Below are 17,057 nucleotides of genomic sequence, written 5' to 3'. Positions count from 1 at the left end.
ATTACAGAAAATAATGAACTTTATCACAATATGCTAATTTTTTGGAAAGGACTGTAAAAAACATTCAAGGGTGTTGTTCATAGGAATTTATTTTAAAAAGTATATTTCTCCCAATAAATTGATTCCCTTTTCTTTTTGAATTCATTTAAGTTTTACAAAAGTAAAAAGTGTGATTGTTTTTGTAACTTATTCCCTATCAAAAAATAGTTTTTTACTGACCTTCACAATAAAATGCTTCTACAAAACTCTATTTAAGTGTTATTATCTAAAGTATAACGTCACGACCGGCCCACATGCAGAACACCAACATCGTTGCTCGTTGTCACCTGAACCGGACCAGTTTCGGATTTCTGTGGAGTTTTTGAGAGCTTTATACAACGTGCAACACATGTAAGTAACTATTTACATTGCATAAAGTTAGGTTTTAGCCGAATGAGCATGCATTTATTGCACTAACATGTAAAAGCGTCGGCAGGTTGCAGATAGTAACGGTAAGTTTGTCAGTTTTGCAGGCGCCATGCGGGTTTACCGAAGGTCTTGAAATTAACATTAATCTTAACAACTATTGCTAACGTTAACGTAGTATAGGTATATATGAGATGCATTGCCAAATTATGTTTCTACTTAGTTTGGTTACTTAAAAAATCATCGTCATTTTGTTTATTTATGGAGTCTAATAATGTTAGCATCGGTATTATGTCTCAAATCATTTGTCTTAAATGTTCTGCCTCTTTCCGAATTAGCTAGCAAAACAGTAACATGGTCTCTCATCCTCGTTGTGTCAGTTAAAAGTTACGTTAGCTGCTAGGTTTGTTGTCACAGTTGTTCCCTGCATGATTGAAAAAGATGGGGACATTTTTTGGCACCTCTTTCTGCAATGCATCACACAAATTCTTAAACTTCATCTTTTTATATATTTGTTTGAAATATTTTACATTGTCTTAAACCATTTGTTCAATTAAAAAGATTAAATATGTATTTTGCATTGCAATAACTTGATCCTTATATTTTCCTAAACTCTTCTTTCATTTATGTTGCTTTTTTAGGAGACCATCAGATCTACTGGAAGGAGCAGTTCATGGAGTAGGTAAGCTCTTTAGAAGGTGGAATTGAGGTAAATGTTTCAAAGGTTTGTCCATTTAGAGGAATTAAGGTACCCAAAAGTCAGTTATTGAGAGTTGGAAAAAAGGGAAAAAAAAAAAATTGCATCCCTTTCTATTTTTAATGACAGATGGGATGGCCTTGTAAATTATACAGCGCTGTTGTACCAGGAAAGAATGATAATCTAAAACATTATAGACTGCATCATGGGACCTTTGGACACAGCCATGCCTTGCCTTGTACTCATATAGATTGTATAGTATACTACAGTATAGTATAGCACTGGTTCTCAGTCCTGGTCCTGGGGGCCCCCTGCTCTGCATATTTTGCATGTCTCTCTTATATAACAAACCTGATTGAGATCATCAGCTCATTAGGAGAGAGACCCATGAACTGAACTGACGAGGTGATGATCTCAGTCAGGTGTGTTAAATAAGGGAGACGTGCATAATGTGCAGAGCAGGGGTCCCCCAGGACCAGGATTGAGAACCACTGATGTATAGTAAAGAATACAGTGTGGTTCTGTATAGTACAGATTACAGAACCACACTGATAATGACATTGTATGTTTGTAGTTATATTGCCTGCAATATTCAGTTTTCCTTTATTCACTACCAACTATAGGATCCAAGTACCTCGTGAAGAAGAGACACGTGACTCTGAGATGCCTCATTCAATACATGGGAAACAGTGGGCAAGAATCATCTCTGACTACTATGTAAGTAATGTTTAAAAAGCATAGTTTGACTCTTTTGGGAAAAGCACTTATTCCTCAGATATCAATCTTATGTCTGTCTGAGTTATAGTACGGCGCTGGAGTTGGGGATTGGTTAGCTTGTCTTAGACAAATACTGTAATTGGTTGGCAATGGCTAGTCTGGCTCTGTCAAAAGTTCAAAAACACACCTACAAACACCCAAATGTATGTGTAGGAACCAGGGTCCCCTTTTTGTCTTTCAGTTGCTTGTGGACTTGATTTAAAAAAAAAAGTTTTTTTACTGCAGTTTGACAAAAGTAAAATCCTTGTTTTACATTAATGCAGGAGTCGTAATCATCTGATGATAAACTGTAAGAGTGGCATTTTCAGAACTTTTACTAAACCACACCTTTTGAAGATTGTTCTCTGTTGCAACTTATTGTTCTGTTTATTCTCATACAGGGACAAACGGAGAGCAGCGTCCATGAGGATTTGAACATGTGCAGATATATGTCTGTCGTGAACCAGTGGGCATCATCATTGAGGGAAACCCAGTGCTTACTGATCTTGGAAATTTGGCCAGGGCATGTTGCCTGCTTCCGGGAATGACATTTGCTCCGAACCTGCAGTTTCCACCACAACTCTGCAAAACATTTGAGGTTTTCCAAAGACTTTTTGTGGGATTTGACACACTGCGCCCAAAGCCTTCCTCCCGTTTACGTCATTTGTAACGATTATGTAATTTTTAATCTTAAAATGTCTACAACATTAACATTAAAATTGCTAACAGAAACTTGGTGCACCCAATTGTATGTACATGGCAGCTGTTAATAAACGTTGGAAACGAATACCTCTCTTTCCTTATTAAAGTTATGGCAATACTAACTAATTATTTCAAGTGGATTAAATAAATAATTTGTCTAAATTAAGAGTAATAGAGTAAATTAATTAATTAAAATCAAAAAGTTAAATTTTTTATTTTAAATGTTACTAATTTGGTCCCATTTTATATTAAGTGTCCCTAATACCTGTGAACTTACATGTGTAACTAGATGTGTACGTAGCATGTAACTACAGTGTATGTACACATTGGTATATTGTATCTACAGCTCTAATACTGGTATAATTACACACATGTAACAACTCACTGAATAGCATTTGTAAGTACAAATGTGTAACAGGACATTGGTAACAACACTTTTTTCACTTCTGGAAGTACACATGTAACAAGAAATATGTAACTACATTTTGTAACAACAATATGTACTCACAAAAGTTTTAAATATATGATCTATAGAGTTCTCCATGGTCACATACTTTGATATGTCAGCTCAATAAAACAGGCAATGTGCCAAAGATGGGGGTAGCTGTGAGTGAATAAATTAATATTTAGGCCATAAGAAAATAATAAATTGTATTTCTCACGCAGGTTGTCGAATTTATGCCTACAGAAGTAAGCCCTGTCTATAGGCTCTGCCCAGTACGGGCTATTATTTGTTATTCTGGTAAACATGTCTCAAAATAAATATCTATTTTTATTTTCCACAGAAGAAAGTCGTACTGTTTTGAAATGACTAAAAGATAAGTAAAGTGACAACAGAATTTTCTTTTTTTGGCTGTATTTTCACACAGTTTTTGTGTTCAATAATATAATAACACTCACCATAGTGTCTCCAGTTTACAGTGTGGATCCTCCAGTAGAGCAGACAACAGCTTCGCTCCTGAGTCTCCTGGTTTATTATCGCTCAGACTCAGTTCTCTCAGGTGTGAGGGGTTTGATCTCAGAGCTGAAATCAGAGCAGCACAACCTTCCTCTCCAATACTGCAGTTATACAGCCTGCAGAGAGTGAAGAACATGAATGATCTCTGAGATTGTGTTTAATCTTTAGGGTGAGAGTGTGTTTGTTTGTGTGTTTGTATGAGCACTACTTTTTCTATACACCAGGATTGGCACTATGGAGATTTCAACTTGACAGAACAAGCACAAGCTAAGAAACTAATTGAAATCCACTTTACCCACATGATTCCTGATACTGAACTAGTTCATCATTTTCGTTCATCAAACCATGTGTAGTACTATATAGACAATAATATTAAAATATGAATAGTAACATTATAGTATAACATATTACTCTGGTGTTTTTGAGATTGTGAGGTGGTTGAGAGGGCAGGGAAATTTGGAAAATAGACATCACTCTATTAAAGTAGCATTTATGAATGCTGTTTCCTCTTAAATAAGTACTCTTCAAACAGATTAAAATATTCAAGTCTTGGTGCCACTGAGTATTTGTAGATCTGTTATTCATGAAATTGATAAATATTTGTCAATTTGTATTTTTGTAATTATTTATCTATATTTTATTTTGGATTATGTAATATCATATTATATTTGGACTCGGTAGTTTACAATGGGGCTAAAGATGCACAGACACATTTAAAATTATTACAGACTTATGTAGCAAATGAGAATCATTAAAATTACAGGCTTATATTTTGAAACAAAGGTCTTGTTTATGTTTTCAGCTTTAACTGGAGCATTTAAAAAAGATGGTATTTGGTGTTAAAAAAATAAATAATCACCATATTTTAATGCAACATCATATTTAGTAATATGATATCACTGACAAGATATAAACAATCTTTTAATTAAGATAGTATAAAGCCATTTTAAGTTATGCGATCTTCAAGCAGTGTAAGAATCTATCTCAATCTTTTAATTTTTCTTTAGATGAAAAAAATCTTTAGATGAAAGTTTTTTTTTGTTTGTTTGTTTGTTTGTTTTTTAACCTCTTCAGCTCTGTATCCCCCTCATCAGAGTTATTGAACAGAATTAATAAATTGTGAAGTGAACTAGACATATACGCCATTTGAAAGCTTATAGCCTAAACTTTCTTGTCCATCCCATCACTTTCCCATTTATTTTACATAACATAACATAACATAACATAACATAAAAGGTCTGAATTTGCCCCATAAACAATGCCCCCTTCGTGAAGATGATGAAGTAATATTTATATTCATATTCATATCGCTCAAACTGACCAAACATAGATGAGTCATATTTCAAATGAAGCTTGCCTTAACACGTTTATGTTGACTGGTGATTACGTCTTCACGTATTGTGTCATATGTCTGAAAAGCTCCCAATCAGATCTGTCCAAAGAGACACAGATCAAACTCCTAGACCAATCCGATCTCGATTTAAGTCACCGCGATCTTGACCAGAGTTAGGACAGTAAAAAATACAAAATATGCCGCAGAGCTGAAGGAGTTAATAAATCCATTTTACAGTGTACTCAGTTAATAAAAGTGAATTGTTTGTTTAAAGCAGAATATGGTACAATCATTGCTGAAGGGGTTGTTTTAGACAATAATTAACTTAGATATAATGTAAAACATATTACTTTAGTTGAAATATTTATATCAATATTGTAGAACTATTGCCCCATACTGGTGAGTCTTTTACCTCGAGTGTGACATAAAAAGCTGTTCTTTCCACCTCATATATTTCTATATTTTCCCTTTGGAAGTTGCATTCAATATTCATTTGTCTGATAACTCTGAGGAGACACGTGTCTTTGGCCCGATTGTACTCTAATACTGGTGTGCAGTAATGAAAGAAGCACTTCTAGATTCTAGCAGTCACTGTAGCTGTGATATTAAAGACAAACACTAAAGGCTTCATCAAAATATTGCAATTAATAAGATGCCAATTGAATTATTTTTATTTACTATTTATTTATTTATTTATTTAAAAAGGGTTTGAACTGAGGGGAAAAGGGCAGCAAACAAAACCACTGCTACAGAAAACACATCTGAGTTTTTACTTTTTACTCCAAACCTTATAGTTACTGAGATGTGATGAGACTCACTGTAGTGTCTCCAGTTTACAGTGTGGATCCTCCAGTAGAGCAGAAATCAGAGCAGCACCTTTCTGTGTAATAGGACAGCCGGAAAGACTGCAGAGAATAAACAGAACAACTAAAGATGAGTTATTAGTGCTGGACTCATGTGTCTAATGTAATTGCTGATAAACACAGATGTAATACATATCATAGATATCAATTATTAAACCAGGCACTGAGAGAGACTCAGAGTCAAGTCCCATTTTAATAGACTTCAGACTCAAAATTAAATTAATTCAGATTTGACTCAACAAATAGGACCCAAATATTCCCATAAATATTTGTATTCAGCCCGTTTATTGTGCAGCAGTACATTTACATTTAGTCATTTAGCAGACGTTTTCATCCAAAGCGACTTACAAATGAGGAAAATGAAAGCAATCAGAATCGACAAAAGAGCAATGATATGCAAGTAATATTACAAATCTCACTAATTCCAAAACGTCAGTTTAGAACTAGTAACGAAGGAAAGTTGAGTTGCTTCATTAAAAGCCTATGATTACTGTATTAAAACCTCACTGTATCATGTTTGAGTATTATGAGAGAGAGAGATGGACTGAGCAAGTGATTAACGGACCTGCATCTGATTCATTATTCATATTCACGATCATATGACATTAGTTTAAAAGTTTACTGAAGAAAATATTAACATCCATTCTTCTGTTAAAGGTGATTTTGCTGCTCAGTCCATTTATTCGCTGTGGCAAACTGTTGTTGAAGCTAAACATAACTTCCGCTTAAATTTTCAGTTTAAAAGTCCAAAAGTCACTTTTAACTGTTCACTCATAAAACAGTCTCTTGTCGCCATCTAAAGGCGGAACAATGTAACGTTAACTAAAATCACCATCACGAACACAGGCACGCTTCTTAATACTAAACAATTATCATTAAATACATTATTTAAAATATAGTTTTTTATTTATTGAGTAATAATATTTAATAAACAACAACAACAACAACAACAAAAACAGCTATCAAAAAGTTGCTAGAAAAGAGTAAAGGCAGCTTTCAGCTTATCTTCTTCTCTGGAACAAATAATAGATTAATGAGACCAAAGACTGCCCCTTAGATTTACTCACAACGAATTACATGTCATGTGTAACCCAGGGCTGCCAACTTTTGAGTTCAGCTTGGAGTGATTATTCCCACAGTGTCTTTAGGGGGGTCCGGGAGCATGCTCCCCCGTAAGAAAATGTTGTACATTTTACAGTTAAATTCATCTATCTGGTGCACTTTGAGAGTTCACAATTCAGAGCTCCAATACAGTTTCAGTGTGAAAACTAAACAAAGAAAAAAGCTGGTGAATTGACTTGATCTTGAGGTTTAAAGGGGACTTAATCCTCTTATTAGTTGTGATATAGTGTCTCAGTCTAAATTAGAATAAAAAATAATTTGAAAAAAGAATAATAATAATAATAATAATAATAATAATAATAATTTTATAGTATTATTCCAACGACAGTAATATTGGAAAACAATGAAACAATGAAAACAATTCTGTAAAGTAAATAAAAATGAGTATTTCACTAGTATGTTATTTTCTCTTATTCTACAGTAGGGGAATTACAATACTTTTGTTGTAATTTCTACACTTACAAGCAGGGCCTAAAACTTTTTGCCATATCTGCCATTTTATTCATGATACAAACAAAATCTTTTGGTGATTTGAGAGAATTTACCAGCCATAAATATTTTTTTTTTCTGGCAATGAAACTGTTTTTGCAGTTAAAAAAATAATAATAAATTGAAAATTAGAACTAAACACGGCATTTTAAATCATGATACAAAAAAGGTGCTACACACATGTTCACATGAGCAGTTTTTTTATTAAAATTTAGTCTGACTTCAGCATTGTGAAATTATTTGTTATTTTTTTTATATATTTATAAAAATGTCATACTGTGTTTTTATCATAAAATAACGTAAAATAACTGCTGCAGTGCTGCAAAACTATTTACTTTTCTTGTTGTGGTAAAAAGTTATGTGCAGTAAAAGAATTCCTAGATTTAGTCATTATAAATAATTGCAACTGCATTTAAAAAAAATGTATATTTTGACACGAAAATTCAAAAATTTTTCTGTAGTCTGCTGTTCTGAGAAATTATATTTTTCTCATATTCGAAAATTAATCCTTCATTCATGAGGGATTTATCACTCCTGAAATTCTGCTTCTTGTACCGGGTATACAGCTGTTAGCAGAACGAAAAACATAACTTTTATTCAAATACTAAACGGATTAAACGTAGCCTTGGAGTGCTCAATAGCCCTTCATTGATAATCACTAAAACGTGTCGCTTCAGTTAATCGCAAAAGTCCTTTTATTATCAATGAACCGCTTATTTACAGTGAGAGTCCACAAGTGCAATCTGGCATTTAGAGGTGAGCGAATTCAGAACACAATGGCCAATCACAGGCGTTCTAGATCAACATAAATGTCTGTGATTGGCTACATTGCTCAGCGCTACGAAAACACGTTGTCTTTTGGCGATGTCCAGAGCACAAACACAAATACGCACTGGAGCTTTTGCCAAATCTGTTTAGCCAATATCTTATTATTACAGTTTTAACTGAGGGTGCTTTTGACTGTGTGAGAAAATGGATGTGTGGCGTGAGAGCGTGTGAAAAGTGTCAATTGCGTGAGTCTCACACTGAATACGAGAGAGGTGGCAGCCCTGTGTAACCATAGACATAATATGAATTACATGTCATGTGTAACCACTACAGAGACATCGGTAAATTCCAGAAAATCTGGCCATGGTGAGAGCGCTCTCTAGCGGATTGATGAGTGCAGAACGCCCCCTGACGATATGGCTCTCACACGTCCGAAAACGATAAAGCACATTTTCAAATAGACGTTATCTTTATTAACAAACTGCATACCAAACAGTAACCATATTTTTCTGGAGAAAAAAAAAAAGTAAAATGTCACATGACTACATGCTTGCATCTATTGTCCCTTGAGTGGCATTGACTAAAAATCTTTCACTTTTTCCCCAGTTTCACCAAAAAACATTTTGTCTAATAACCAGAAGTGGAAAGTAACGAATTACATTTACTCGCGTTACTGTTATTGAGTAGGTTTTTTGTGTACTTCTACTTTTTAAAGTAACTTTAAAATTTTGTAATTTTTACTTAAGTACGTTTTCATTTAAATATTCTTATTAACTACATTTTAAATATCATCCGTTACTAAATAAAAATAAATAAATAAAAAATAATACAAAAAAAATTAATTTAAAAAAAATGTGTGTGGAGGGAAGGAAGGGATCGCGCACCGGAAACTACTGATTGCTTGGTGAGCGGGAGAACAAACGCAGCGCTAACTCAAGAAAGATGGAGACGGACAGGGGTCCGTTCTTCGTACCTCGCTAACTAAGTTAGCTGGATTTGATTGTTGACGATTTGGCATGATCTTGGATTGTTTGGTTCTTCGAAGCTCATCCTGGACTTGCTGTCATAGCAACAGCTCTGCAAGCTTAAACCTCCCCTGGAGCAGGTTTATTTCATGTAAACAGGATTTAGGCTGCGCTCCTGGCGGGTTATGATTGGTTGAAATGGCGAGGTCACATCTGATTGGTTAAAGAGCACGACTGACGCGGACTGACTCACGTGGGAAAAGAAAAGTATCTCGCAAGAAAGTGTATATATATGACAGGTTCCAAAAAATATTTGGCAGCACAACTGTTGATATTATCCAACATTGATCATTCTAATAATAAATCAGCATATTAGAATGATTCCTGAAGGATCGTGTGACACTTAAGACTGGAGTAACAGCTGATAAAAATTCAGCTTTTCATCACAGGAATAAATTCTATTTCAAAGTATGTTAAAATATATTAAAAAAACAAAAACATTATTTTATTTTGTAAAAACAATTTGCAATATTACTGTTTTTTCTGTATTTTTAATTAAATAAATGCAGTCTTGATGAGCATAAGAGACTTCTTTAAAGACTATTACAAGTCTTACTGACCCCAAATTTTTGAACGGTAGTGTATAAAAAAATCAATAAAATAACATATCAAGGAAAAAACATGTAACATGGGCAGCATTAACGTATTTAATTTGTTCACTACTTTTTGCCAGCCCTCTCTCCTTGCTTTTCCAGCCTTTGCAGTTTTCCCTTGCGTTTTAATTAAACTCTGAAACTCCTGAAATCCCTCAATCAAGAGTTCTTGCTCTGCTGCAGAAAAATACTGAGCGCGCTCCTTCGTCATGTTCGCCGACCAATCACAGAGTTGCCCATCAATGTTTCTACTATCGATACGTAGCCCCTTTTAAGCCACCCAGTGATCTCAAATAACTTCATCCAGCTATACTAATCATCAACAACAGGTGCGTTCGGAGAACCGGAATAGCCAGCTCATAGTTAGCGCGATGATTTGATCTTGGAAGTGTCATTTGATCCTGGATGTAGTAAGCGAGGTACGAAGAACGGACCCCAGTTTTGCAGAGTTACATCTCTCGGCTGCATGTATGAAGTAAACCGTCGCGCTAATGTCAAGGTAATAACAAACTTGCGCGTGCCTAATGTATAACACTCGTGTATATCAGAGTCGTACATTCTGCACGCATAAGTCCGCTATTGATTCACAAACTATGCGCGTTCTCTGGGCTTTGATCCCTATCGTATTTTTGCCTCAAAACTTTTGCCTAGTTGTCCAAATTATTGTCCTGTGAGTGTTTTATAATGAATGCTCACCCATAGAAGAGGAGTGAGGCTGTGTGTTTATGAGCATCAGGCGCGCACTGACAGTTCAATGATTGTGTCTGTGTCGAACCTTCACATCGATGCGTTTCAACAGATTTATAATGTATTTGCTGTAGTTTGAGTTCGTATGTTAATTTTTTAATGGAAACAGTAGATATTCAGTCAGTCAAGTTCAAAGGGATAGGTTTAGTGGTCTTTTGGCATCTCCCTGTCCTGTTTGGTAAGGCAGGTTCACTTATTTAAGAAAAAGTACTCTGAAGTTGTAAATACTGTCTTCAGTAAGGAATTCAGGTGCTTTAAATCTGTATATATAATTTTAAAAAGTTAGAATTTAGCAGAGGTTTTCTTTAAAGGTTATAAGGTATATTTAAAGTTTTAATTTAAAGTTTGTTTGAATTTTAAGTTTTTTTTTTAATATAACATGCAGTAGAAGAATAGTAAGGCAAAACAAATTTTTTGGTTAATAAAAAAGACTTAAAAATAAATACTTTTCTCTTTACTGCGGAAGTAAATAAATAAATAAATAAATAAGACAATAATAAATAAGAGGACATGTCTGGCATAGGGGGGCCTTGCAAAATTAAACGGAGAAGGAGGCAGTAAAAAAAGGTTGGGAGCCCCTGCTCTACTGAATTCACAGTTTATGCAACATTCAGTGGTTGTGATGTTTAAAGTTTTATGGGATTATTTGCCAAAAAATTTCCCTAAATGTTTTATATGGTTATTTTTTTATTGTATCTTATTAATTTGTTTTTATTGCACTTTAATTTGTAAAGTTGTTTCCTCAAATAAAAACAACCAGGTTGAGAATTATATCCCCTTGTTTTTTTGTTTTGTTTGAATCCCCCACCCAGCAAAAAATAAATAAATAATAAAAATAATTTTTGGCCAGTACTTTTACTTGTACTTAAGTAAAATTTCATTGAAGTAACAATACTTTTACTTGAGTAGCATATTTTATTACTCTTTCCACCTCTGCTTATAATTTTTTTTTTTTTCAAGAAATCTGAATGTAACTTTTAAGTGATTGGTAATGATCCCAATTCCAATATTTATAATATCAGAGAGTCACAACCCTGTTCCTAAAGGCATATTGACTTTATTATATTATTTTATTTATGTATTATTTATTTATTTATTTATATTTATTTATTCTTGACTTTTTTTTTGCACAGATTAGACAAATCTCTCTAATCAAACACTTGATTCAACTCATCAGGTCATTAGTAGAGCGCTTTATGATGATAGCTGAGTGTCAAATAAGAAAGACCTTAAAATATACAGTAACCCAGAGAAACACAAACCTATACCGTATAAAACAATGTCAATAAAACAAAGACACTGTAAAATACTCACTCAGCCTTTCTAGATGCTTTGATCACTGGCAGCAGCCTCAGGAGACATTCTTCTGATAGACTATATTTACTCAGTATAAACTCATCCAGCTCTTCTTCTGAGTTCAACAACACAAACACCAGAGCCGACCACTGAGCAGCAGACAGAGACACTCCAGAGAGACGACATAATCTTTCTCCACTCAGGTATGTCTGGACTTCCTGCTCTAGTGAGCGATCATTCAGTTCATTCAGACAGTGGAACAGATTGATGGATTTCTCTGGAGAGGGATTCTCTCTGATCTTCTGTTTAATGTATTCAGCTGTTTCCTGATTGATATCAGAGCTGCTTACTGTCTTTCTCAGGAGGCCTTGTAAGAGAGTCTGATTAGACTCTAGTGAGAGACCTAGAAGGAACCGGAGGAAAAGGTCCCAGTGTCCAATCTCACTCTGTAAGGCCTTGTCCACTTCTCTCTTCAGTAAACTGGTCATTGGTGACCTGAACTCATTCCTCAGTCCTGTGTTTTGTTCAGAAAAGGACAGCAGCTTGAATAAAGCAGCAAGAAACTCCTGAATACTCAGATGAACAAAGCTGTACACCTTCCCCAGCTGCAGTCCAAACTCCTCTCTGAAGATCTGGGTACAAACTCCTGAGTACACTGACACTTCTCTGACATCAATGCCGCTCTCTTTCAGGTCCTCCTCATAGAAGATCAGGTTCCCTTTTTCCAGCTGTTCAAAAGCCAGTTTTCCTAGAGACAGAATAGTCTTTCTAGCCTGATCAGGATTGATTTCATATTTCCCATCATACTTCTGTGTCTTCAGTTTGGTCTGAAAGATCAGGAAGTGTGTGAACATTTGTGTGAGAGTCTTGGGAATCTCTGCTCTCTCTGCTTTACCCATCATCCTCTCTAGAACAGCGGCTGAAATCCAGCAGAAGACTGGTATGTGACACATGATGAACAGACTTCTTGATGATCGGATGTGTGTGACGACTCTATCAGCCAGACTCTGATCATTTATTCTCTTCCTGAAATATTCCTCCTTCTGAGGGTCGTTGAATCCTCGTACCTCTGTGACCTGGTGGACACACTCAGGAGGGATCTGATTGGCTGCTGCTGGTCGAGAGGTGATCCAGAGGAGAGCAGAAGGAAGTAGATTCCCCTTGATGAGGTTGGTCAGCAGCACATCCACTGAGGCTGATTCTGTTACATCAGACAAGCTCCGATTGTTTTGGAAATCTAGACGTAGTCGACACTCATCCAGACCATCAAATATGAACATGACTTTGTAGTCTTCATAATCTGACGACTTAAATTCTTTGGTTTCTGTGTGAAGGTGGTTTAGAAGATCCACAAGACTGAGATTTTTCTGTATCAGATTCAGCTCCCTGAAAGGAAGTGGAAATATGAAATGAACATCCTGATTGGCTTTTCCTTCAGCCCAGTCCAGAATGAACTTCTGCACAGAGACTGTTTTTCCAATTCCAGCGACTCCTTTAGTCAGCACAGTCCTGATGGGTTTGTCTTGTCCAGGTGAGGGTTTAAAGATGTCATTGCAGTTGATTGGTGTTTCCTGTGTCTCTGGTCTCCTGGACACTGTCTCAATCTGTCTCACCTCATGTTCATTATTGACCTCTCCACTGCCTCCCTCTGTGATGTAGAGCTCTGTGTAGATCTCATTCAGACGTGTTGAGTCTCCATGATTGGACATTCCTTCACTGATTCTCTGATATTTGTCCTGGAGTCTGGATTTGAGTTTTTGTTGATACACAGGCATCAGTTCTGAGCAAAGGAAATAACTGTTGTTATCGGCAGAGCAATGTTTTAGAAATGTATTTTTAGGTTTGATATGTTAGATGTGTCGTGACATTCAGGAACATTAGCGACTGAAGACAGAAGGTTGATCATAAAAACACAGGCTATAATCTGCTGATCCAGAGCTCTTACTGGTCTGTAGTGTGTTAGCGAGGTCTGTCTGCTTCATCTTCCTCAGGATGAGCAGTGTGATCTTCAGAAGCCCCTCTCTGACTCTGTTATGACCCTCATCATCAGAATGGTCTCTTTCAGAGCATTCTGGGTAATCTGGACTCAGTAGTCTCTTAAAACTCTTTAACTCAGAGACGATTCTGTGCTCAATCTCCTGAAATCATAGTAAATATTCAAACAATAAACATCCATTCAGTCTCAGAGAAGGTAAAACAAAGGATCAATACACAAGAGTTAGAGCATGAATACTTATAAACATCACTGAATTATTCACACCTGCTAATAACTTCCACTGTATGCTCAAACATCAGCGTCTACAGATACTGAGGTTAAAAGAGGGAGTTTGACTGGATTGTCTGTTTGCTAGATTGATGTTCATCTTTGTGCAGCAGTCAGGTTACATATGGATTCATCTTCTCTACTTTAGTAACCTAATATCTTACATGTTAGAAAGTAAATATGACTATTAAAGAGAAAATTTCACAGATTTCTCAGTTTCTTAATACTTTTTTTGGGTAGGGAATAAATGTGACTATTCCAGAGACGATTTTACAGATAATTTTTTAATAATTTTATCCAGAGGATTATTGTTTTGGGATGGACACACACAAAACCAACCTTGAAAATGGAGTCTAAGTTCTTCTTTGCTGTTTGTGATTCTGGTCCTTTATGTTTTTGACTGTAGTTAAACAAATATTGAACATTTTTGTAAATATACTAATGTATTTAATGCACATCAGTAAATGAATGAATATCATATATTTCTTATACTGTAAACTAAACAACACCTCAGATCAGCAGATGATTCTCCCAAACTGAATCCAATTGGATGATCCATTGACGCGTCACTCTTCATGGACACAGAGCTGGGTTCAGGAGATTGATTCTGCCACAGACTGAAATATAACAGCAATACAAACTGTTTCTGAAAATCTCACACTGCTCTGACAGAAACATTTACTGTTTCAAACTCCCATTAATGTTGATATTTCACTTGAGTAGTCTGTTGTGACTTGAGAGTTAAAAGATTAAAGTATTATTTTCATATAAATAAAATGAATCTGCCCCATGTGCTTTTTTCATTCATGCATTATAGAAATGTTTGAAAGATCCATCAGTTGTTTTTTCCTCACAGACACATCGATGTGTTCAAGTAAATCTGACTCACCTCCTGAATCTGACTGAACATGAAAATGCTGTTGTAGTATACATTTATTGTTTCTAAGCATTAAAAATGCGAAACATTTCAAACATTTTCTCACCTCTTGACAGTCTTTTTCTTTCTTTCATGTTCATCAGAGAGATTAATTCTGGAGGCCATGGTTTCATCTAAAAGCAGATCCAGATGTTGATCCACAGAGTGAGTTATGAATCATCTCAGCAATTAATTTCCTCAAATCCAGCTCTGTCTCAACAGTCAGTTCACAGTAATGACCTGCACTCATGAAAAACTATTTCCTCCTGACATTATTTACACAGAATCCAATTTATTCATAAACAGCACAACAAAATAAGACAAGCACTGTGTTAAAATGAAAGTAAAGGTTTGATCTGATGATTTACAGACTCTGTGTTTCTCTTCTAATTTTAACACCGGGGTAAAGTTGGTTTTATATTTGCACATTCAGACTTTTTCACACATTTCCGAGTTCAATAACTTTCTGATTATATGTGCAATAAAGTAAATTTTTGCAAATTCTGATCAGCAACATGATAGTCAACCTATTTCATTTGTTTTTACAATCGATCAAAAGGGATAAGTGTTGTTTTAATGCCATATTTACTTGCGATTGTCCACTGAATGTCGAATGTAGTGTGGTAAACAAGATAGGGACCATCTAAAAAAAGTTCTAATTGTTTTTCATTGTGTGCAAACAGACAACTACATTTTAGCAAACTACAGATGTACCAGCAAATATTACTCACATTATGTCTTCTAATGCTATAGATTGTCTTTAGCAACAATAAATATTTGCCGTTTTATTAACAATTAATAATCTAGTACAAGTGGAAAAATCTCTTGTAATCTCCTGAACATAGTTAATTGCTTAAGTTTACAACTGCTTTTATTCAATTATTTGCCTTCAAATGAACAAGAACGGTGTTGTTTTTAACAATGACATATGATTTATTTCAATAGGTTTTTAAAGCACAGGTTTACTGCTCCAAAGCAAGTTGGAACATCTTGTCTGGACCCTACAAAACATACTTCAGCCCATGTCTTCTTGTTTAATTCACTCTGTTTTACTTCTGTTTTTCCGGTTTTAAGTGTGATAAATACTTCATAGTGTTAACTGTTTACTCCAGATGTTGAAACATTTTGCTTAAAACAATACTAAATATCTTGTCATTTTGCAATCTATCTAGCAAAATGCATCTTAATTGAAGAACTTTTAGATATTTTGACCAGAAACAAGACAAAAATACACTTGTCCCAGTCTTTAAATTGGGCAGTTCCCTTAGGTCTTGTATTTATACTCTCCAAAATATACAGACTTTCTTTGACAAGTATTTGTGTTTTGTGGGGTTGTGAAGGCAGGACACATAATGCACAAATATAGTAGAACACATTTAAAAAATGATTTTACTTGTTTCCCCAGTTCACAATAAGCTAAATCAACACAGATCTTTAGTTTTTACTCAGCTGTCATTGTTGTCAACCTTGAGTTTCCATAAACATTCCCTGTTACCCCACAAAAACTGGACATTAATCAATAATGGAAATGCTTAAGCAAGTGAAATAAGAAGAAATATAAAATATAGAAGCATAAGAACAATAAGTAAATTAATAAAAGTTAAAATGCTTAAAATTATAAAAAATAATCAAATAATTAAACATTTAAATGGATAATGACTAATGATTGATTATATGTATAAATTAATAAATTACTGCACAGTTTGCATTTGAGGATCCTCAGATCCTTTAGTATCATACTATGTTTCCACATCTGCCACTTAGCTGTAGTAGATCAGTTTGAGAAAAAAGTTTGGCAAAGGCAGCTGTGAACTTGGGTTATTCGTGTCAAAAGGTACAGACTTATTGATCTACCCCACTGGAACTGATGCTTTATGTGGGACTTGATTGAGCAGAGTTAGTGTACACTGTAACCGATTTTTGTAATTTGAACAGTATTTTACTGTAATATCTACAGTAAAATACTGTAAAATGTATATACAGTATTTTACTGTAAACTGCAAAGGATTATGGGAAAATATATGATCACTACTGTAATTCTCCACTACTGTAAATCCGTTTACAGTAGTGAACTTGCCCGCGAAAAATTGACCAATGGCAAGGGAGATTTTTTTTTCTCCTGTT

The 17,057-nt window shown here is 35.0% G+C and overlaps 1 protein-coding gene across 1 annotated transcript; it reads right to left on the bottom strand.

Moving 5' to 3' along the window:
* Positions 1-3,456: 3,456 nt before the first annotated feature.
* LOC141338966 (NLR family CARD domain-containing protein 3-like) lies at positions 3,457-13,874 on the bottom strand. Its single transcript, XM_073844579.1, has 4 exons — positions 13,700-13,874; positions 11,773-13,534; positions 5,670-5,756; positions 3,457-3,634 (listed from the first exon to the last, which is right to left on the bottom strand). Exons 1-4 carry the CDS (start codon positions 13,734-13,736, stop codon positions 3,457-3,459), a joined length of 2,064 nt encoding a protein of 687 aa, XP_073700680.1. The 5' UTR covers positions 13,737-13,874.
* Positions 13,875-17,057: the final 3,183 nt, after the last annotated feature.

Source organism: Garra rufa, chromosome 7 (genome assembly GCF_049309525.1).
Source record: "Garra rufa chromosome 7, GarRuf1.0, whole genome shotgun sequence".
NCBI lineage: Eukaryota > Metazoa > Chordata > Actinopteri > Cypriniformes > Cyprinidae > Garra > Garra rufa.
Note: the sequence above shows the minus strand (reverse complement) of the source record. Positions and strands in the feature narration are given on the sequence as shown.